Raw genomic sequence first — 22,340 nt, forward strand, 5'->3', positions numbered from 1 at the left:
GTGATAGTGGTGCCTGGGACATAGTCACACTCACAGAATCATATCTCTCAGACAATATCAGACTGTTGCTTGACTGGTGGGCTGCTGTTTGGAGGGTTAGTGTGGATTCAATGGGCCAAATGGCCTACTTCCACACTGTAGGGATTCTATGGTAGTATGTGAGACAACTCTGCCAATTTTGGTACAAGTTCCAGATGTTAATAAGGAGCACTTTGCAGGGTCGATAAGGCTGATTTGTGCTATTGTTGTTTCTGATGCCAGGTCAATGCCAGATGATCTGCCCAATTTTGTTCCTGTTTTGAGAATTTCTAGCAATTTATACAGCTGAATGGCAGTTGAGAGTCAACCACATTGCTGTGGATCTGGATCACATGTAGGCCAGACCAGATAGGGATGGCAGATTTCCTTCCTTGAAGGAACTGAGTGGGTTTTTCTGACAATCGACAGTGGTTTTGTGAACATCATTATACTCTTAATTCCAGATATTTATTGAATTCCAATTTCATCTGGCTGGATTTGAATTTGGGTCTCCAGAGCATTATCTGAATTTCTGGATTAATAATCTAGTGATAATATCACTAGGCCATCGCCTCTCCTAGCTTCTAAAATTCATACATAAACATCCCTCAGCTGCTTTGTGCATCTTTGTAGCATGTCATGTTCTCGCTTATTCCTACTCTTGAAAATGCATTATGTCACACTTAGATGAAATTCCTCTATCATGTGACCACCCATTTTGTCCTCCTCACTGTGCTCTTGAAGCCTGTTTCTATCTGTACTGTTTACTTAATTTCCAAATTTTATACTACCTCTAAATTTTACAGTTGTGCCCTGTATTTCACATTCCAAGCGCTTAAAATATATCAAAAATAGCAGTGGCTGTAATAGTGGTGTTTGGGGAGCTCCACTGTGAAAGATCCTCCAGTCTGAAAAGGAGCCACAACACTCTTTCTATCATTTAGCTAACTTTTGTAGCAGCAGTGTACAGTATATTTTGTAACATTAGTTTCAGTTCTGCTAGCAAGTCTGATATACAGTTCTTTGGAAAATCTTTGCTCACAAATTTGAGTTGTACTGTACTAGTTGGGTTTTCTCAGCACAAGCAACATAAATGTAGTGGCCCAGATTTTCATGTGGGCATCAGAAAGTTGAGCTAGGCACTTTTGTGCCTTCCAAAATGCACTTCCAACCCATGTGTGACCTCGATCAGGATCAGCTTTTTGCACAGGTATTATGTTCACAGTTCATTTACTGAGCTGCGATGGAGTGCCGAAGTCAGTTAGGAGGCCTGTCTTGGTTACCAAGCACAGCAATTAGCCCCAACATTGTTTGAAGGCCTCCTGAACCTCACCCCATGCCACTTTCATTCACTTACATATCTTTCATAGCCAGTCATATAGTATACACTATATACAGTCCTCAGAAGCTATGCAACAGCAATGGAATTATTTTAAAATCATTGGAAGAAAGACCTCTTGAAAACCTCCAACAACCTGATTAAAAGCCTGACTTTAAGCACACATTTGTTGATCGTGGAAATAGAAACTATTCCAGTGCCTATTGAGTTTGTAAACAAACAAATCATATCAGTCATTTTCTTTTAATGCTCTGAAACGGTTCTCATTTTTGGACCATTAAACCACCTGCAGTGATGAATCATAAATATACTTTTAAAACACTGCCAAGTATTCATAATGGCTGCAGCTGTCATAACAAGAGATTCCAGCTACATTGCCCGAAATTGACAGAATAGTGCTCATTTCCCTTTAAAAAGGGAGTGCCTGTCCGATGGAGTGGAGCAGGTGCAGATAGTTCTGCTCAACTTTTGAGTAATTTTATTTAGCAGCCAGAGCTGTCAGTCAGTTTAAAAATGCCCCACAAAATGTCTAAGCAGAGTCTGACAGAAATTTTGTTTCACATTACAAAATGTATTATGGCATTTTCTTCTTTGGAAAACTATTCTAGTACATGAGAAATATTACACAATGCTGACCAATGTAAGGGTCAGTTCATTGTTGCAGGCAGAGCCCTATGCTGCATCACTATTTAAAAAGATATCTACATTTACAAAACTGCTTCTAACAGTGACATTTTAAAGGTGTCAAAATATTTTGCACTTACTTTTCAAACTGTTCCCAATTTCTTAGCAGGCTTCCCCCAGTGGTCAGAAACTCTCCAAGGAGGTATGTTTTTCTCAGGCTTGCAAAACACATGCAAATAGTGTGTGGGAGGAAACAATTTCCCTGTGGTCTTCACAATTGGAGTCCCGACCATGGAGTACATACCCGCATTTTCCACCCTAGACCTTCCCAAAACTTCAAAAGCCACAAAAGTCTGGCAGCATCTGCGTTGAGAAAGCAGAGTTAAAAGTTTTGAGCCCAGTGACCCTTCTTCAGAACTGTTTGTAGCTGTGTGTGGGGAGGTGGGTAGGGAACAAATTTGCAGTTAGGAGGTGATGGAGCCCAAAGGGCAAAATACTAACAGTTTATTTTTCTGCTTTATGATCTCAATTTGCTAATAACCTAAGTATCAGTGGTTTACCTGTTTTTGATGCAACCCTTGGCTGGTATTCCACAGTAAAATAGTTTGAAATGTATGTTCGGTGCACAGTACCCTGTTTAGTTTGAAATGAACAATGTTTAAAAACCAGATGACAGCAGATTCATTTGTTCTAGTATTAAGCTTTTAATTTCAATCAGCTGCTGTATCTTTCAGTCTTCAGTATTTCCTTGGGCTTCTTGTATTCAGATAGTAATTGAATAACATGAAGGATTTTCACATAAATGATCTTTTTGTTCAGTTGTCACTGTTTTGAAAGATGAAGAGCAGTCATCCATTTTGTCTTCGTATCTTTAAGAATGCAAAGGTAGAAAAATAGCGATTGCTTGTGTTTCTCTCTGCCCTTGACCCTGTGTCTTCTACAGCTTATTACTGTTTGGGGCACCTTGATGGCAGACATTTTATGCAGGATTTATCTTGAGCAATATAGTGAAATTCCACTCCAAAGACCTTGGGTATGGCGAATGCATTTTCAGAGTTTACTGTCCATGCTCATTAAATGTTCTGTCTCTAGGCTATTCCATCTCCCTAGGTTTAAATAATAAAACTGCAAAGAGGGGTGACTGAAAATTCTTACCTATGCAAAATACATCTTTTCAAACCATTTAGTATTATGTGACAATTTAAGAGGGCTGCTGTTTCCCTTCAAGTAGAACACTTCTCTCTAATCTCTTTTTGAATCGGAGCAGGGTTGACAGATAACGGACATTCCTGAGTAAAGGCAGCAAAATATCTTGAAACAGCTCACAATTGATTAAACTTGTTGTGGAGGTCTACTGTGTACCTGCCTGTCTGTGCACCTGTCTGAAAATTTTCATTGGTGCAGGATTTTTTTCAACAGGTCCATTAGCAGCTGTTGAGAAATGTACAAGTGATTGTCTGGGAAAGGTTAGTACTCTCAGATGGCCAATTTTATTTTGCAGATTTTTATTTTAATATTCAAGTTACTTTTTTCTCCTTGCTCCCTGGTTAACTGCATAGTTGAAGAAGTTCCAGGTTTCATCCAGCGCCGCTGTAGAAACAAACGCATCACTTTATTAATGGTCTGTTTCTACCATGATATCTTGGTCCACTTCTGAATGAGCTCCGACATTCTCTCTCTTTCTCGCCTCTCCCCTCTTCTCCCAATCTCTGTCCTTTGTTTTCGGACAGCAGCTGTTCTGTCATTCCCATTCACAACTCCACTAGATCCATCGATTGTTTACCATTGTGAATCTGGGGTAAAAACGGAAAATGCTTGAAATGCTTAGCAGGTCTGTTACTGCCTGTGGAGTAATAATTTGACTTAACCTCTTGGGTCAATTATGTTTCATCAGGGCTTCCAGTATGGGTTTACCCTTTTTGTTTTTACTCCTTCCCTTTCCCTGGTTGCAGTTGTTTTAAACATTTTGAAACCCAATATAACTACCATTTTTCATACAAAATCAAATGCCTTTCTTGAATCATGTTGGCATTCTGTCTACTCAGTGATAATGGTACTGTTTGTTTTTCCTGCCCATATTCCAAGTTGCCCTGCCCAGTTTCTAACTTCCTTCTTCTAAAACATTGTTTTTGGTTTCTAGTTCTTCCTACCACCTCCAATGTTAGCCATGTAACCCCTTCCATCTTCCCATCACATGATCCATAATTTCCTTCTAAATCCGCTTTGCCTTATAGTTTAAATTAAATTACTAATTTTGCTTTAGAGATGTAATTAAAGGAAAATAGTTTGAGGACGACTGAGGCAAATCTCTGGCTGGTCCTGCATAAGCAAGGGCCCTTTCAGATGTAGTATGTCTGAAGGAGCTTTTACCATGTTGCTAGTATTTATTGTTACATGAGGTCTGGTAACATACTTATCCAACACTCTGCCATGCAGATATTGTAGGCATCCAGTATTCTGTGCACAGCAGCTGTTCGATCAGATCAGCTTAGCTTTACAAAATATCAGTTTCAAGATACTGGAGTATTTTCCCAATGTCTGAAAAGCTTGGCTTGTCTCTAATGAAAAGGGATTCTGTTTCGATGTGATTTGACATTGCATCTCCTTTTTGCTTAGAAGATAGCCACAGGATATTAAAGTGATCACATGGTCAGACATCCTCGCTGTTCAATGAAAAAGATTATTTGTGTCAGCAGTTGTCATTCTTAGTGAGCTAGATTTCTCTGTATGATCTTTGAAAAACATAATAAAGGCATGTTACAGTCAGCATCTTTATAAAGACAGTTTTGCTACTGAAGCAAAAGCTATCTGCAGTATTCCTCTTGCACAGTGAGTAGGCTTGCCAGAAGCGCTGTACATTGCTGCCATAGAATGTCTTGATGTCTGTATCCAATGTCTTGCACTGTAGCGAACTACTTTGAAAAACACAGGTCTTAGCTTGCAATCTGGACTGAAGCAGTTTACGTTTTTATTTTTAGAATTTTCACTTCTGGAATTTTCACTGACCTTCAGGCAAGTGACCTATTTTAGGTTGTATATATTTGGTTGTTGCTTAACTAAATACAGTTACAGATTTATTTCCGAACAGCAGAACTCCAAGTGGATAACAGAGCCAGACTGGTATTTAATGTTGTAGTGTCAGACACACCAAAGAATTGTCATTGTTGCTGTTAGTTCCACTAAATGTACAGATGTTTTTCCATTTGTTCAACTGGAGGTTGTTGAATTATATTTAACTGATATTACAAAAATAATTTTATAGAGGATCTTGTTTCTGTTGGGATCTTATGATAACCAGGGTTATCCCAAGCAAGTATAGGACTGGGAGTGTTTGCTCTAGTAATCCTTCGTACAAAGACTAGAGACCGTGTTGAATGGTGTTTGCTTTCAGTTAACATCACATACAGGAAGCAATTCTTTTAATACAAAATCAAAGGATTAAATCAGGATATAGTCCTATGATTTGTTCAGAGTAGATGACTCTGAGATCATACAGTAAGGAAAAAGATTTGACTGCTTAAAAGGACCACACGACGTCTATGATAAATGCTTTTCTCTGTAGAAAAGTGAATATTTGAAGTGTCTAGACACTATAAATCTCATGGATTTCATCACGTCATTAACAACTACACCAAACAGTACAGGATTAATTTGGCTATCTCAACTCTGAGATGTGTTTAAAGGCTTGAAATCATATCAGAGTCTATATTTTTTCATGTACATCTTCAGTTTTTGATGTATTTCACTTGTCAATGTTCAGTCTGATAGCTGCCAGCCAACAAAAGCCATGTCTTTGAGCAGTCATGTTCATTCCTAAAGAATTGTTGTGATGGAACTATTCTAAGTTTGTTGGATGCTGCCCAGCAGCTGATCATTATTATTAAAATAATAAATAGTTATAAGGGTTTAACTTTTATACTTTGTTTGATGTGGCTGATCTTTCCCGTCTCTTGTCAACAAAGGGAGGTGATGACCTAGTGGTATTATCACTTAGACTATTAATCCAGAGACCCTGGTAATGTTCTGGGGACCCTGTTTTTTGATTTCTAATAAATACCTGGAATTAGGAGTCTAATAGTGACCATGAAACCATTGTCGACTGTCGGGGGGAGAAAAACCATCTGGTTTACCAATATCCTTTAGAGAAGGAAACTGCCATCCTCAACCTGGTCCGGCCTACAGACCCACAGCAATATGGTTGACATTTAATTGCCTTCTGGGCAATTAGGGATAGGGTAGTAAATGGTGGTCTGGCCACTGACACCCTCATCCTGTGAATGAATTTTAAAAAAGTGTAGGACTGGAGTCATAACTTGACCAAATCAGGGATGGCAGGTTCCTTCCCAAAATGAATTTATGAACTTGTCCACAAATTACAAGATGTACCAAATTCACATTTACAACTGGTTCTGGTGGAGTTTTAGCTCTCAATTTCTGAGTTGCTGATCTTGGACTGTAACCAGTACAGTTTTAAAATTTGAAATCTCACTCAAGCTCGACAGGATAGTGGGTTTGGGATTTTTTAAAATGTTGATTGAAATTGATTGAGGCTTGTTGATGGGGTTGAAGCGACAGAACTTTTTTCTCTGAAGCTATTTTAATAGAGCTAGATGCTGACATTCACCTTAAGCAAAAGTGGCTTGGTTAATGAATGTAATCAGCATTTCTCGTCATTTCCAGTGTACATTTACGTGCTTGAATGTAAATTTCCCAAAATGTTGACTGTGGATTGCTATCTCTGTTTGTCCTGTGCTTCCTTACACATTCCACATAGGTCAACTGCATCTGGTCCATTATTTCTGTAATCCATTTTCTACAATGTTTCCCCCTCCTGTGTTTTCCATCATTCATTCTTCTAGTAATTAGATCAGACATTAAAGGCAGTTATGTTTCCAAAACATGTCTTTTTCTTTGATGTTATTGCAGTGATCGCCTCTTTTCTCCAGTCATTTCCAACGCGTCCTCATAATTGAATTAGCTTCATTGTCGTGCATGCTGTGAAAACTTTGCAATGTCGCTGCTGATTTCACCACCTTAGGTACAAGATACCTTGATACGGATACCTAAGTATTTGGTACTAAATTGAAAGAATGATAAATGAAAGTCCAGTATAAGAACAAAAAGGCAAAAAAAATACTTGATTTACAGTCCTTTCACCCCAGTCCATTGCCAGCACCTAGCCTCCACAGACTGCACCGGGTCAAGTCTCCAGATCACGCCCGGTTTCAAAACTCCACGTCTGCATCAAGTATGTAACAGACTCTCCTCCGATCCAGGGCTCGCCTCCGATCCAGGGCTCACCACCTCCTGTCTTCCTTTTTGTGTAGGATAATCATAGATCATAGAATCCCTACAGTGTGGAAACAGGCCCTTCAGCCCAACAAGTCCACACTGATCCTCCGAGCATCCCACCTAGACACATTCCCCTATAACCCACCTAATCCACACATCCCTGAACACTATGGGCAATTTAGCATGGTCAATCCACCTAGCCTGCACATCTTTGGACCGTGGGAGGAAACCCATGCAGATACGCAGAGAATGCGCAAACTCCACACAGACAGTTGCCAGAGGGTGGAATTGAACCCAGGTTCCTGGCGCTGTGAGGCAGCAGTATGAGCCACTGTGCCACCCCAGTTAGGAAGAACGAGCGTAATATGGTAGAACATCTGAGTATTGGCTCTTATTTGTAGACATGATGTGGAGGTGTCAGTGTTAGACTGGGGAGTTCAAAGTCTGAAGTCACCCGATACCAGGCGATAGTCCACGCTCCGAAAGCTTGCGACCCCAAATAAACCTGTTGGACCACAACCTGGTGCCGTGTGACCTCTGATTGCTAGAGGCATGACAATGGTGAATTAACCCATTTAAAGCAGATTGACAATTAAACTGGATAGGCTACACCTGGGCAGGACTAGAACTGATGTCCCAGGAGAGCAAGTGAGGTTGTGGAAGGTTTTAAGCTAAAACGAGCGATATATTCTCCTATGTTTTCTCATCTCGTACATTCAACTTACCATTAGTCTCTTTGTCTGATGTCCATGTCTCAGCATACATTCTTTTTATTAGATTACAGTTCAATTTCTTTATTGTTAAATTGTTCTTCATTCTGACAAAGCTGGCCTTAGTAGTTTCAATTTTCCTTTGGAATCCCGACATCTATGACGGTCTGCCCAAAGTGATTATTACTTGCTGGGAATATACATCTTGAAACCTAAGAGGGGAAAAATGAGTTGTGTTTACATAAATTTCATATTCCAGTTTTAAAAAAAAAACATAACTCTGCTCACACTCGGATCATAATGCAGAATGGCCTTTGAGATGACGCAACAAAACACAGTTGTGGCACTGTAAGAGCTGATCCCTTTTGGAGCATAGCGCAGAAACTGAGTAAGAGGAACAGAAATTTGGAAATTGTCTTAATTAAATATGTGATCTGTAGTTGGAGTAGGATGAATGTTTTTATCACATTGAAAACTATTCAAAGTTCTGAGCAGATAAGAAAATACTTTGCATTTCCATTACCTTACATGGCTGACTTTAGGAGAGTGTACACCTGAGGGGTTAAGGAGCAGCAATTGCAGGTTGTCTGCAGAGCCCGTTTGGAGTTCTGATGCTTTTAAAAGAAATGCACTAAAAGCCCTGATGGTACCCTTGACTTGGATTCTAACATTCAAAACAACAATGTGCAGAAACACCTTTCACCTTGAGCGTAGGTGATTTGTTCTCACTACAAGTGGAAGCTGAAGTTGTGATTATAATGTCAGATTTTCATGCCTGCTTAAAAAATGGATACCACAACAATGTAGAGCCAACCACCTTTTTTGCTTAGTGGATAATTTAGCTTAGCTTAAAAGTTTTGGTTCCTCAGTACCGCAGTGAGCGAGGGTATGGTGGAGCATTGAGTTAGATGTAATAGCATGGTTTCAGGGTTGTTTCCTGGTCTTTGTGTTGTTAGCAGGCCTTCGTTATGCAGCGGTGGGTTTTTGCAAATGGTCCATTGATTGTAAAGGGGAAAACTCTGGCAGTTTGAGTTGGCAGAGCTGCTGAGATGCATGTTGGTTACATTTTGCTCAATTGATGAGCATCTGTGGTATGTCTACCTGAGGCTGAGGAGACTTGAAAATGGCCTCATAGAATAAATACTTTGACCAAGTGACTTGTTAAGTTAAATAGTACTTTTTAATGGTCATTGAAATTAGGTATCTGGAGCTTTCCCTTTTTTTTTAAACCCTTAGTTATAATTCAAAGTTTTCTGCTCCTGAAGGCTTACGATTTTAATTTTACATGTTTTAGAGAATAGGGAAATATTGTCGTTCACATCATCCTGTGAGAATTTTACTAAATGTCCTTGGAGACACAGCCAGTTTGGATGTGAGGATTATTAAATGAGGTAATGCATTCCTTTGATTCTGAACTGCTCCTCTGATTTTTTTACTCCGACCTCACACATTCACCTAGTCTATTTTTCCTCTCGATGTGCAGCAGGACCAAAGGAGGAAAAGTTAGTTAGTTTTGAGTAATTTATCCATGCTTCCTTTTATTTGCCCCCCCCCTCAAAAAAAAGGTATAAATCGCACATTGTCTTATATCTTCATATAATAAATCCATACCATCTAAATATCAAGGAAATAGTGATTAAACCCATGTTCTTACCTCTAACTGCTTAGAAAAGATACCTCTGTGCAGCTGTTAATACACTGATCTGTCATCTTATGTTGTTCTAATTAGCATCTGTTTTGTTCAGTCTGACATCTTCCTTCATTTTCATTACTCGGCTTTCTGATCTATTGCAGTTAATTAGAACCGTTTGCTTACCTGTAAAGCTGACTCGTCCTTGCACAATGCCAACAATATTTAACGAAAAACAAAATGACTAAAAGATTTTAAAGTATTTTTTCTCCAAATGTTGGCAAATAAATTATGAATATGTAATCAGGTACTTTTGATTTTGGCTTTGAACAGTGAACAAACTGTTTCTGCCCAGTAAATATCTTCTGTTGTGATCCTGACCATCCATCATTCTATATTTAATCCCTGTCACTACAGTTTGACTTGGCTGGAATCCAGATGGAAGCATCTATATGAAAGCATTTTACGCAGTGGGCTGCTGCACTCGAGCTCATTACTCAGGTGGAATGTGCTCAGAGATGCTGAAGGTGTCATGTGATGGACAAACCTTCTCGGTGAAATTGCTGTTGTTCTTCTTGAGGGTCACATTGATCTCTACTGCTGAGATCAGTGTGTTACTCAACGAATGCTGCAGTAAAGAAGCAGCATGTAAGTGACTCTGCTGTAATGGTCCCTGCTGCCTTCAGGCACTAATCTTCTCATAGGTGCATTGCCATAACAACAGCCCCAGTTGGGACAAAACATTGTTTGTAAGGCCCATGTTTATGTTGTTTAAGTACTGGAGGTAGAGTAGTAAATTTGTTTGTTCCTTTGAACAATCTGCTTTTCCTCTATTGTGCATGCTGTTAAAGTATGAAAAATGAATCCGTGCATATTGTACCTGGAAGTGAAGAGAATCTAATCCCATATATGCCCGGAGGAAATGGGAGTGGCTTGACTTGTTCTGGTTGTGTGATTGCAAGGATATCAAGAAACTGGTCTTATCAATCTGTGATAAATGGAATTTGGAGTTTCTAAATTTTTTTTTCGACAAAGCATTGATATTAGGTGAAAATCACTGCCCTGATTAGCCATATAATTAAGACGAAGGGAAGAGAAGTGTCTTGTCTTCAAATCATCAGAACAAGGTGGACGGCTGGCGCAGTTTGTTTGGAAGAAAAATCAATACATTCTAGGCCAGTGACTTATGAAGAGAATTGCTTTATTTGTCTTGTGTGAGAAGAAATAATAATTGGAGTTGACTTGATGCCAAACGTACAGCTGGGAGGAAATTTACCATTCATATGTGTTAGATATTCTTTTCGAGAAGTAAGAAAATACTCCAATGTGGTGATTTGTTTTTCTTTTGCAAGCGGATGGGGTTCCTCAAGTTTGCAGCCCTGCATTGTGGAAACTAGCCAACTGTTTGACAGACAAGGTTTCCAGGGACAGAACTGTTGGACTGTTAGGTTTTGAAGATTTGTGCAATCCTGGAGATCTCTTAAAAAGACTGATGAGACACATTTTCCTTTCAGTGTGTGATTTGAAAATTGTGACAAACATTTGGTCTTGCTATTGGTGCTCAGCATAAGGGAAAGGTGGGATTGCCTTTTCTCCGTAACTCTTCTTGTATCATGATCTGGGGATGTTCTGTTAAATGGCTGCACAGTTGCCTAATGTAAGTATAGAGTCATATTGATTTCCTAAACCACTTCTGAGCTAAATATGAAAATACTGGCTGGGTGTAATGTGGTAGGTATTCTGATATGGACTTTAAAAGAAAAGCTTGAGAGGAAAAAAAAATTCCCAAAGGCTCATATTTCTTTATCCCTTTGATTCCAACCTGTGAATTTCCTTATTACCTGGTGATCTGTTGGATAATAATCTCTTAACGTACCATCAGCAATGGCATTTAAACTCACTGCAAGATGATGATTGTGCTTGAGAGCAATGCATATTTGTTTCTTTGGTTTTCTCCTACCACACTCTGATCCAGATGATCACAAGAGCATGTTCTTGTTTTTCACAGGCCCAACATGAAGGTGTAATGGTTCACCGATACAATCTAATTGGGAAACATGTAAAGATCAAAACTTTTAACTTCAATCACAAGCATGCACATGTATGTGCATCATGTATACTATTGTGTAAGCTTACTGAGTGATGAAAAGATTGCTGGTATTTAGACAATTTGGAAGTAATAACTGGATATACTTCTGTGTACGTAGCATATTGAATTGTCAAGTTTCATTTTATATGGGATGCTGTATCTTCTAATGCTGCATTTTTTTTCTAATTCTTTTTTTCTCCAGATATTTTGTGGATGAGGGGGGAGGTGGTTTGTTTCTAGATGCATTGCTGCTTGGCAGGCTGTAGAGAACTGCACAAAAGCACCACTTTGAAGCAGTACTGCCAAGAGGAGCAGCTCAGTGGGTTAGGAATTGATGTCCTTCCATCTCGTATGGTTTCTTATCCTTAAGTATGTGTTAGCAAACGTAGTGGGTGAAAAATGTGCTCAGTATCTTTTTCTGTTCCATTTCTGTTGACAGACTTGTCACACAAAATCTGTGGGACTTTTTGTTTCATAGATTTAATACATTCAATAAAGGCATTCATATTTTTCCTGTGCTGAATTCAGATTCTTGTCATTAGTTTTGAAATGTGCAAAACAAAAATTCCAGTTGCTTTTTTGAAATATTTAAACGTAAATATGTATATTGAGAAACTATGCACAAACTTTAAGCCTGTATCACTGAGAGGACGTTGAAAATATAACGAATGGACAGCATGATATCTCAGAGCACAGAGAAATGGAAGGCTTTCAAGTGAGCAAGAAAACCATCGAATTCCTTGAGCATTGTAGATGGAAGTGAATTCTTTGTATCTAGCATAAACTGTGCTCCTTTTTGAAAGGTTTTTAAAGTCATGTAGAATTTTACAGTGCAGAAAGAGGCCATACAACCCATCATGTCTGTATCAATTCCAAAAGAGAGAGAGAACTTATCATCTTGTTTTTCATGTTATCCATATGCTGTGCAAGTCTTACATCATAAAAATATTGGTGAAGTATAACCAGAACAACAGTTTTCCATGCTATCTTCCCCAAGGCAATTCTATTTTCAGAACCCATAAGAGGGGCCTATTTTAGCTTGCAAATTTTTTTAATGCAGCCTTTGTATATGAAGGAAATGTTGACGTGCTGGGAGTTTTTATCCTATTGTACATCAAAAACGTGTGGCTGACTATTTGAGCAACATTGTAGAACAGGTTTGTAGCATCTTGACATTGAGCATATGTAACTGTTGTTTTGCATATATGCTGTGATGTTGGTTTCCAGATTGATTCGCAAGTGCCCTGGCAATTCTTTTCACACTTGTCCAAACCTTGCATTTGTTTGCAAATCTGCTATCAGCACCTGTTCCACTGCAGCATTAGTGGTTTAAGGTTGGAGTACTGTAGATTTTAGTGTTGAGACATTGTAGCAGATTTTGGAGCCAGGCAGGGAATTAATAGTTTTCAAGCGCTCGGATTTTTGTTTACTTTATTTTAAGAGAGTTTGTGTAGGTGAAGAATGGATATATTAGTTGTTGACTGTAACATGGTGAGAAGCAAGTTTGATCTCTGCTGAGCTCCAGATCTTAGTCATGTTACTGTGGGGAATTGCAGGCAGACAGGTTTACACTCATTATGAAGAATAATCAAAGCAAAAAAATGCCTTTGCCTCTTCTGGGCTCTTTATAGCAACTCACTTGGACCACTGCTGGTAGAGGCCAGAGAGAGAGAGGCAGCAAACCAAACATGTTATCTGGACTGTGAATAGTTAAGTCAGGTAGAAGATCTAAAATGTTGAAGATGAGTTATTTTAAGGTGAAAACAAAAAAGGCTGGAAATCACAGAGGGTCAGGCAGCATCCATGGAGAGAAAACAAGTTAACATTTCGAGTATAGATCACTCTTTCTCAGGAATCATGTATTTAAGGGTAATGTATAAGGGAGAAAATTGAGTGTGTCAACAATAATTTTAGTTCTGTAATACCATCATCTTGGGCTTTCAACTGTTCTATTTATACAAATACTTGAGGTTATCAACCATTGAAAATGTCTGCTGTGGTGCTGAGTTGGTTGATTAGAATCGTGAAAGATTTTGCCATTATTCCTGCTACTGATTGCAACCTAGTCTCTTTTTTTTCAGTGAATCATTTGTGATAAATGTTGTGAGGTTAGGTTTGGTTTGGCTATGATTTTGCTGCCTCTGCCAGCTGAACAACTTGCCAATTGGTCACTATCTAGGTTGATGCTCTGAATGACCAATGAGATGAGACAGTGAAAGGCTTTTGATGTTAACTTTGGACCTGTGCTTGAGAGGCAAGGGAAACTATACTAAAGCAAAGATTGTTGCTTTTGTGCTGTATTATTTGACAGGAGGTATAAAAATCTGCGCACTTGAAGTAATTTTGGAAGTGAACTCTTTCCATTTCTCTGAACAGAAGAGCAAATGAGGTTAAGTTGTGCTTAGCATGAAGATGCTGTTGATATCATTGACAGTGCTATTTGAACCCTGAACAAATTCCTGTTACAGTACTGCTGCTTAACTCTTCTTGTCTATGCTGTGTTCACCTGTCTGCTGGAATTGTCAATGTAAAAGTAATGACTACATTCCAAATGTAATTCGTTGGTCCTGACCTCCTTGAGAAGAGATAAAATGAACATAATTGCAAATTATCTCTCGCTTCCTCTGTAGCCAGTGGAGGTGTTCATCTTAGGTAAGATTAAAGTGCAGTTCCCTTCAACCATTAATGGAAAATAGATGTAGAGAGAAGATATATGGGCCTGTGCATGAAATAACCCTGTATGCATTCATTTGTTGTACAAACACAAATATAATTTATAATTCTGTTCATGTTTACTGTAATTGCTTCTGTACAGGTATTTCTCCTATTACGTGACAGTTGCGTTCTTGTGTGACCTCGCGCTATTGAAAATCGTTATACTGTGCAGAAAGCTTGCATTATCCAAACAGCATCCACTATTCAAGTCAAATGTCAAAAACCAGTCAAATGCGTTACACCCACTTCGTGTTAACGAAACACGCATTATAGCAGAAATACCTGTACTGTACTAAAAAGTTTGGCACCATAACATTTTGACTCTGTGTTCTCAGCGATATATTATTCTTGTTGTTTACAGGTCCCGTGCTTTACCAAAATTGAAAGAATCTCGTTCTCATGAGTCGTTGCTGAGTCCTGGAAGTGCGGTTGAATCTTTGGAATTAAGTATGGAGCAAGATGTTTTCGTTAAACCTTTGCACAGTAGTATCCTTGGGCAAGACTTCTGCTTTGAGGTACTGTATCATCATCTAACTGGGCTCAATAAGAAGAGTAACTATTACGAGTCATGGAGATGTATATCATCAAAACAGCCCCTTTGGTTCAACTTGTTCATGCCAATCAGATATCCTAAATTAATCAAGTCATATTTGCCACTTTTTGGCCACATCTATCTAAATCCTTCCTATTCATGTGTGCATCCAGGTGCCTTTTAAATGTTGTAATTGTACCAGCCTCTTCCATTGCCGCTGGCAGCTCATTCCTTACATGCACCACCCTTCGTGTGGAAAAAGTTGCCGCTTAGGTCTCTTTTAAATCTTTCCCCTCTGAACTTAAACCTATGTCTTCTAGTTTTGGACTCCCCTACGCTGGGGAAAAGACCGTGGCTATTCACACTCTCCATACCCTTCTTGATTTTATAAACCTTGATAAGTTTAAAATAGCCCCAGCCTATTCAGCCTCTCCCTACAGCTCGAACCCCCCCAACTCTGGCAAGATCCTTGTAAATCTTTTCAGAACCATTTCAAGATTCACATCATTCTTCCTATAGGAGGGAGACCGGAATTGCATGCAACGTTCCAGCATTGGCATTACCAATGTCATGTACAGCTGCAACATGACTTCCCAACTCCTTTACTCAGTGCACTGACCAATAAAGCAAGTGTACTAAATGCCTTCTTCACTACCTTTTCCGCCAGCGACTCGAATTCCAAGGAACTGCGAACCTATACCCAAGGTCTTTTTGTTCGGCAGCACGCCCCAGGACCTTACCATTCGGTGTATTAGCCCTGTCCTGATTTGCTCTACCAAAATGCTGCACCTCACATTTATCTCAATTAAACTCCATCTGCCACTCCTCAACCCATTTGCTCATCTTTTTATGGGGCTGACCAAATATCTCAGAATTAAGGTAGCAGAAACCAGTCTATTCAGGCCATAGTTGCATCCTGAAATGCTATGAGGCGGCACAGCCACAGCAGGCACATATGACTTGTATTTCCCACAGTTACTAGTCTCATTCATTTTGTAATCCATGAGTAGTCACTGAGCATCCTGTAAAAGTCAAATGTAATACTTTAAATCACATCAGGCATTCCAGGATAAGATCAGTGAGACAGCGTGTTCTGACAGGATGATGCAGTGGAGCTATTTATAAGAACTGTAATATAAAGTACCATTGATAGGGTAGGATCTTTTTCACAGGGAAGAGTAGCAAATGAGGTTGAGAGGTTTTCTGCTGCTTTTGCCTACCTCTTGTTGGCTACTTTCTGAACTGCATTGAGAAAGGCCATGTGCAAATTTTACACACTGCCACAATAAGATATTTAGGGAGGGGAGATCAGCAGTAGATAACTATTTTGGAAAAGGGATGTTGACCTATAGCTAATACATCTTGGGTGGAATCTAGCATTGACCAGGAGTTTGCAGTCATCACACAGTCATCACAAAGCAATGATTGTTTCATAGTAGTTAGAGATTTTGATAGGTGTATAGCAGAGTGTGGACTGTAGAATATGCTGCCAACGAACACTTAAATATATATTTTATATAAGTATTGTTTTTTCTTTATTCTTCTATTTGTGATTTCGCATGTCTGAATCATACCCTAGCCAGTGAAATGATTTTCTGACAATAACTAACCTTCTGCACAGTCGTTTATCACTGGCTTCAACTTCACAAATGTCAGTAACGTACCCTGAGCAGGAATTCATCTTGTACCCTTCTGTGGCACACACCATTCAAATGAAAATCTGAGTTACACTGTAGAATCTAGCTTGCAAGTGTATTTGACCTATACAGTTATGTATAAGAATTCTGACTCCCTCATCCTGCTATCCTAAGAGATACTTGAAATCAAACAGCTCTCCAGATTCACTGCTGGGTCAGACAGCAGTGCCGGTTTATTTTTCCATTTAATTCTCTTCCCATGTGGTCACTACCTTAGTCTGTCTTCCTCCTTTTTAAAGTGCAGTTGTTTTGATCTTTCTTATCCCTAAAATCCCAAAGCAATGCAATGTCTTATAAAACAGTAATTACTGCTCCTATAATTCGAGGGAATAAGCTCCAGCACTGAAAATACCTCTTACGGCCACAATTTTTTCCCGTCCTCCATCTTTGATTACCCAAAATCAGGATTTACTGTGGCGAAGGATATGGAAGATATAGAACATGGGGAAATAAATAGCGATATCTTGAAATATGTCCATATTATAGAGGAGATGGTGCTGGATGGCTTAAAATGCAGAAAAGTGATAAATCCCTGGGACCTGATCAGGTGCACTGTAGAACTGTGGGAAGCTGGAGAAGTTGTTGTCGGGCCCCTGCTAAGATATTTATATCATCGATAGCCGCAGGTGAGGTACAGCAAGACTGGATGTCGGCTAACGTGGTGCCACTATTTAAGAAAAGTGCTGAGGAAAAGCCAGGGAACTATAGACCGGTGAGGCTGAGAGTGGTGGTGGGCAAGTTGTTGGAGCGAATCCTGAGGGACAGGATTTACACCTATTTGGAAAAGCAAGGACTGATTAGAGGATGGGAGTTGGGAGATCATGCTGCCACTGTACAGGACATTGGTTAGGCCACTTTTAGTATACTGTGTACAATTCTGGTCTCCATCTTATAGGAAGGATGTTTTGAAATTAGAAAGGGTTCAGCAAAGATTTACGAGGATGTTGCTAGTGTTGGAGGATTTGAGCCACAGGGAAAGACTGAGTAGGCTGGGGCTGTTTTCCCTGGAGCATCGAAGGCTGAAGGGTGACCTTTATAGAGGTTTATAAAATCATGAGGGGTATGGATAGGGTAAATAGACAAGGTCTTTTCCCCAGGGCAGGGGAGTCCAAAACTAGAGGGCATAGATTAAAGGTGAGAGGGGAAAGATTTAAAACGGACCTAAGAGGCAACGTTTTCATGCAGAGGGTGATGCATGCATGGAACGAGCTGCCAGAAGAAGTGGTGGAGGCTGGTACAATTTACAACATTTAAAAGGCATCTAGATTGGTATATGAATGGGAAGGGTTTAGACAGATATGGGCTAAATGCTGGCAAATGGGACTAGATTTATTTCAGAAATCTGGTCAGCATGGACAAGTTGGACCGAAGGTCCAAATGCTGTACATTTCTATGACAGTATATCCTGATATTGTTGGATGCAGTTATTGCTTGTTTTCATTGTAGAAGTAATTAATTGTTACTTCTCCTGCAAGGAATGTTTTTTGAGATCTGCTCATTTCTGGATTTTTTATTTTCTAGATCTTAGAATGAAAGAATAGATGGTGTTTTCTGCATTAAATTAGCTATAACCCTTTCAGACTCAAACATTTTCCCAAGTCTTTATTCCCTCATACTATTGTTGCTGTATATTTATTAACATACTTTAAATTTACTACTACCCCATCTTCCACCCATCCCCAACAATTTGACTTCGCAAATTTAAACGATCCAGAGATTTCATGGTTCTCCCTGAGCAAGTTCCCTTTAGAATTGAAAGAATGATATTTGTTGGATATAACGTAGTTGACATAGTTTGTTTTCTGATGGTCTGAAACCAGGTTGTTCACTTCCATGGTCACGTTACTTGGAGATGCATTCTTGCTTGACGCTTACAGTTAGGGATTCTTCTTTGAAAGTTGGGGAAGTTGGATATTTTTTGACCTTGTCCCTTCTTAATTACCTTAGCCCCTCATGGCAGCTTTGAATTTGGGAGTAGATCACAGTGGTGTGTAGCATTCTGCCTCCATTCAGTTGCAGATGTTCCTATTGTCTGTCTGTCACTATACACCCTCTAAAATGATGTAACAGGTTCACTTGGCAGTGGGAGAGCATTTTAGTGATTGCAACTCCAAACATCATATATTTTAAATTTGTTCTTCAAAATGAAAAAGGTGGTCTGCAAAAAGAAAGGGCTTTGGATTGGGGTAAGGCAGACTTATTAAAATAAGACAGGATTTGGCCAAAGTAAACTGGGAACAATTACGTTTCAGTAAATCTACAACAGAACAGTGAAGTGATTGTTCAAAATAGACATGCCAACAGTACAGGCCCAACATGTTCTCTTTAGGGTGAAATCTCCGAGCAACAAGTCTAGAGAATCCTGGATGTCTAGGAATATTCAGGACAGGATAAAAAGGAAAAAAAAAACCAACAGGCTTTTAACAGGTACAAAGGGAGCAAATCAACAGAGGCCCCAGTGGAATAGAAAAAGTACAAGAGAGAACTTAAGAAAGCAAATAGGAGAGCAAAGTGAGGACGTGAACAGAAGTGGCAGGTAAGAGAGATTCCCAAATCTAAGCATATGGAGGGGAAAGAAGATAACCAGGGAAAGAATTGTACAAAAGGGAGATCTTAAATGGGGCAATATTTCAGGGTGAAAGGGCAGTAATTTTAAAAAAGTTGCAATTTGATCAGGTGCCGTAGTATATGGACATCATGAGGAAGGGCTGGTAAAACAAAACGATAGATCCACAAGAGAAAGCTCATAGGCTTTGGGAGTGGACAGCAAGGATAATAATTAACCAAGCCATATATAGCAGAAAAGTGTTGGGCAATTTGAAGAAGTATGTAATTCTGAGCGAACAGAATTTTTCCTGGGAGCCTCCATTACATTCACAGAAGGTGGAAAGACCTCCATTTCAGTTGTACAGCACAGTAAAACACTAATGCAGCAAAGCATAGGAGAACTGTCATTACTGTAGAATCAAATTGATTAAAGAAAATACCTAATCACATTAGGAAGCTGTGGTATCAGAAATAGTATTGTCAGGATGACTTAATTTCAGAGAAGCCTATTAGAACACCAAATTGGACATCATGAAGAAAATAATTCTTGGCTTCTAAATGGGACATAAAGGCAGAGACTCAACGAGTCAATACATTTCTGTACACAATGAGAAATACAGCAAGTGATATTATTAATCACTAGGGGTAAAAGAAACATCAGACAAATTTGAAGGGGTACTGAAAGCCTTGGAAAGTTATTTCAACTCCAAAACTAATGAAGTTCCTGAAAGGGCAAAATTTAACAAAGACTGCAGCATTCTAATGAATTCATTAATGATCCCTATAAATTAGTCGGAAGATGTGATGTCTGTGGCTTTAAGTCAGAATTCCTTAGAGACCAGACTGTTATTGGCCTTACTATTGAGTTGTTGTCAGATTACAATTGAAAGACAACCCAATGCCAGAGAAAGTCATTCTGATGGTGAGCGAAGGAGAGGTCCAGAAGCAAAACAGGTCGAATTCCATGGGGAGAAGAAAAAAACTTGGCAAGGAGATGTGCAGAATCTATTCATTTCTTTCAAGGGAAATCACTGACTCCGAGCAAACATTTTGACATACAGATTTTTATATGAATGGATGTCTCATGAATTAATGACAAGGACTATGGTCACAATATTTTTAAAAAGCAAGCCTCAGTTGACAAAACACTGCTTACAGCCAACTTACAGTTCAACTACATGGTCCAGGGGACATTATACTTAATGTTAATGGTATGCTACAGTTTATTTTTCCAGCATGGAGGCCGCCAAATACTTAAAAACCATTATCTTGCGCAAATAAGAAGCACCAGACAGACAGGGGCATGTCCTTCACTCTGTTTCCTGAAGTCCATGACCAGCTTTTTTGTTTTGCTGACTTTACACCGTGCTGCTAATTTGTCTAAATCCTTCCTGTACTGTGTCTCGTCGTAGTTTGAGATGCAACCCACTACAGTGATGTCATCAGCAAATTTGTAAATACAGTTAGAGCTGAATTTGGCCGTGAGTGCATAGGGAGTATAGTAAGTGGCTTAATATATAGCCTCATGGGGTACCGGTGTTGAGGATTATCATGGAGGAGGTGTTGTCGCCTATCCTTACTGATTCCAGTCTGTGGGTCAGGAAGTCAAGGATCCATTTGCAGAGGTAGGGAGGAGATTGCTGGATCTCAGAGTTTGGAGATGAGTTTTGTTGGAATTATGGTGTTGAAGGTGGAGCTAATATCAATATATAGGATTCTGATGTAGGTGTCCTTGTTATTCAGATGTTCTAGGGATGAGAGTAGATGGCATCCACTGTGGACCTATTGTGACAGTAGGCGAATTATAGTGGATCAAGGCAGTCTGGGAGGCTGGAGTTAATGTGTGCCATTACTAACCTCTCAAAGCAATTCATAATGATGGATGTCAGAGCCTCTGGGCGGTAGTCATTAAGGTACATTGCCTGATTTTCCTTTGGCACCGGGATGATAGTGATCTTCTTGAAGAAGGTCGGAATCTTACATTGTAATAAGGAGAGGTTAAAGATGTCTGCAAATACTCCCTCCATGAGTGCATGGCCAGGGACTCCATCCCAGCCAGTCACTTGCCATGGGCTCACTCTCAAGAAGGCTGATCTGATGTCTGAGGCAGTGGCTGTGGGTGCAGGTGCACCCAAGACTGTTTGGGCAGGTGACGACATTTCACTGACCTCTGTTCAATACGAGTATAGAATGCATTGAGCTCCTCGGGGAGGGATTCATTGTTATCAGTGATTCTAGTCAACTTCGCTTTATAGCCCATTATATCGTGTCAACCTCGCCACAGTCGACATTGTTCGCATGGTTGCTCTGGTATCGCCTCTTGGTGTTCCTGTATAGGTTAGGGTCACCTGACCTGAGTGCCTCAGACCTGGACTTCAGTAGGGTCTTCTGTTTCATTCATGGAGAACGCTCAGATTAAGTTTGTAGTCCTCTACATGTTTACTGATGAAGTCTGTGACTGTAGTGGCTTACTCATTTAGGTTGGCCACTGGGTTCTTGAATATGGACCAGTCCATTGACTCCAAGCAGTCGCATAGGAGCTTGTCCATTACCTCAGACCAGCCATGTATGACTTTCTGTACCGGATCCTCGCACTTCAATTTCTGCTTGTAAGCCGGGAGACGGAGCACAGCTTTATTGGTCTGATTTACCAAATTGAGGGTGGAGAATGGAGCGGTAGGCATCTTTGGTTGTGTAGCCATGATCCCAGGTGTTTGGGCCTCTGGTGGGTCAGGAGACATGTTGGTGCTATCTTGGTAGCACATTCGTAAAGTTGGCCTGGCTGAAGTCACCATCTACGATGAACAAGGCCTCAGGGTATTCCATCTCCAAGGCTATTTGTAGCAGTGTATGTTTCATCAAGCGTGTTCTTGGCACTGTGCAATCATCATTGTGCAATTGAACATTGCGCAAACACTCCCACTTACTTACATGATCTTCCCTCCACCATAAGGTCATTGATAAATCAGCTGATTACAACTTGGCATAGATTGCGATGTTCTGGGACTGAGGTGGTTGATCTCCATGAACCCACAGCAATTTTCCTTTTGTGCTTGACATGATTCCAGTCAATGGAGAGGTACCCTTGATTCCCATTGACTTCAGGTTTACTAAGGCTGCTTAATGTCAAGAGCAGTCACCTCGCCT

General features: G+C 39.8%; 1 protein-coding gene across 1 annotated transcript in view; it reads left to right on the forward strand.

The window, feature by feature from the left end:
* LOC109913680 (ras GTPase-activating protein nGAP) overlaps nt 1-22,340 on the forward strand; it is a 260,539-nt gene that overhangs the window by 187,629 nt on the left and 50,570 nt on the right. Inside the window, exon 6 of the mRNA XM_048602022.1 lies at nt 14,779-14,932. Coding sequence (XP_048457979.1) covers nt 14,779-14,932 — 154 coding nt within the window. The remainder of the gene's footprint in view (nt 1-14,778; nt 14,933-22,340) is intronic.

Source organism: Rhincodon typus, chromosome 10 (genome assembly GCF_021869965.1).
Source record: "Rhincodon typus isolate 14 chromosome 10, sRhiTyp1.1, whole genome shotgun sequence".
In the NCBI taxonomy this organism is placed as follows: Eukaryota; Metazoa; Chordata; class Chondrichthyes; order Orectolobiformes; family Rhincodontidae; genus Rhincodon; species Rhincodon typus.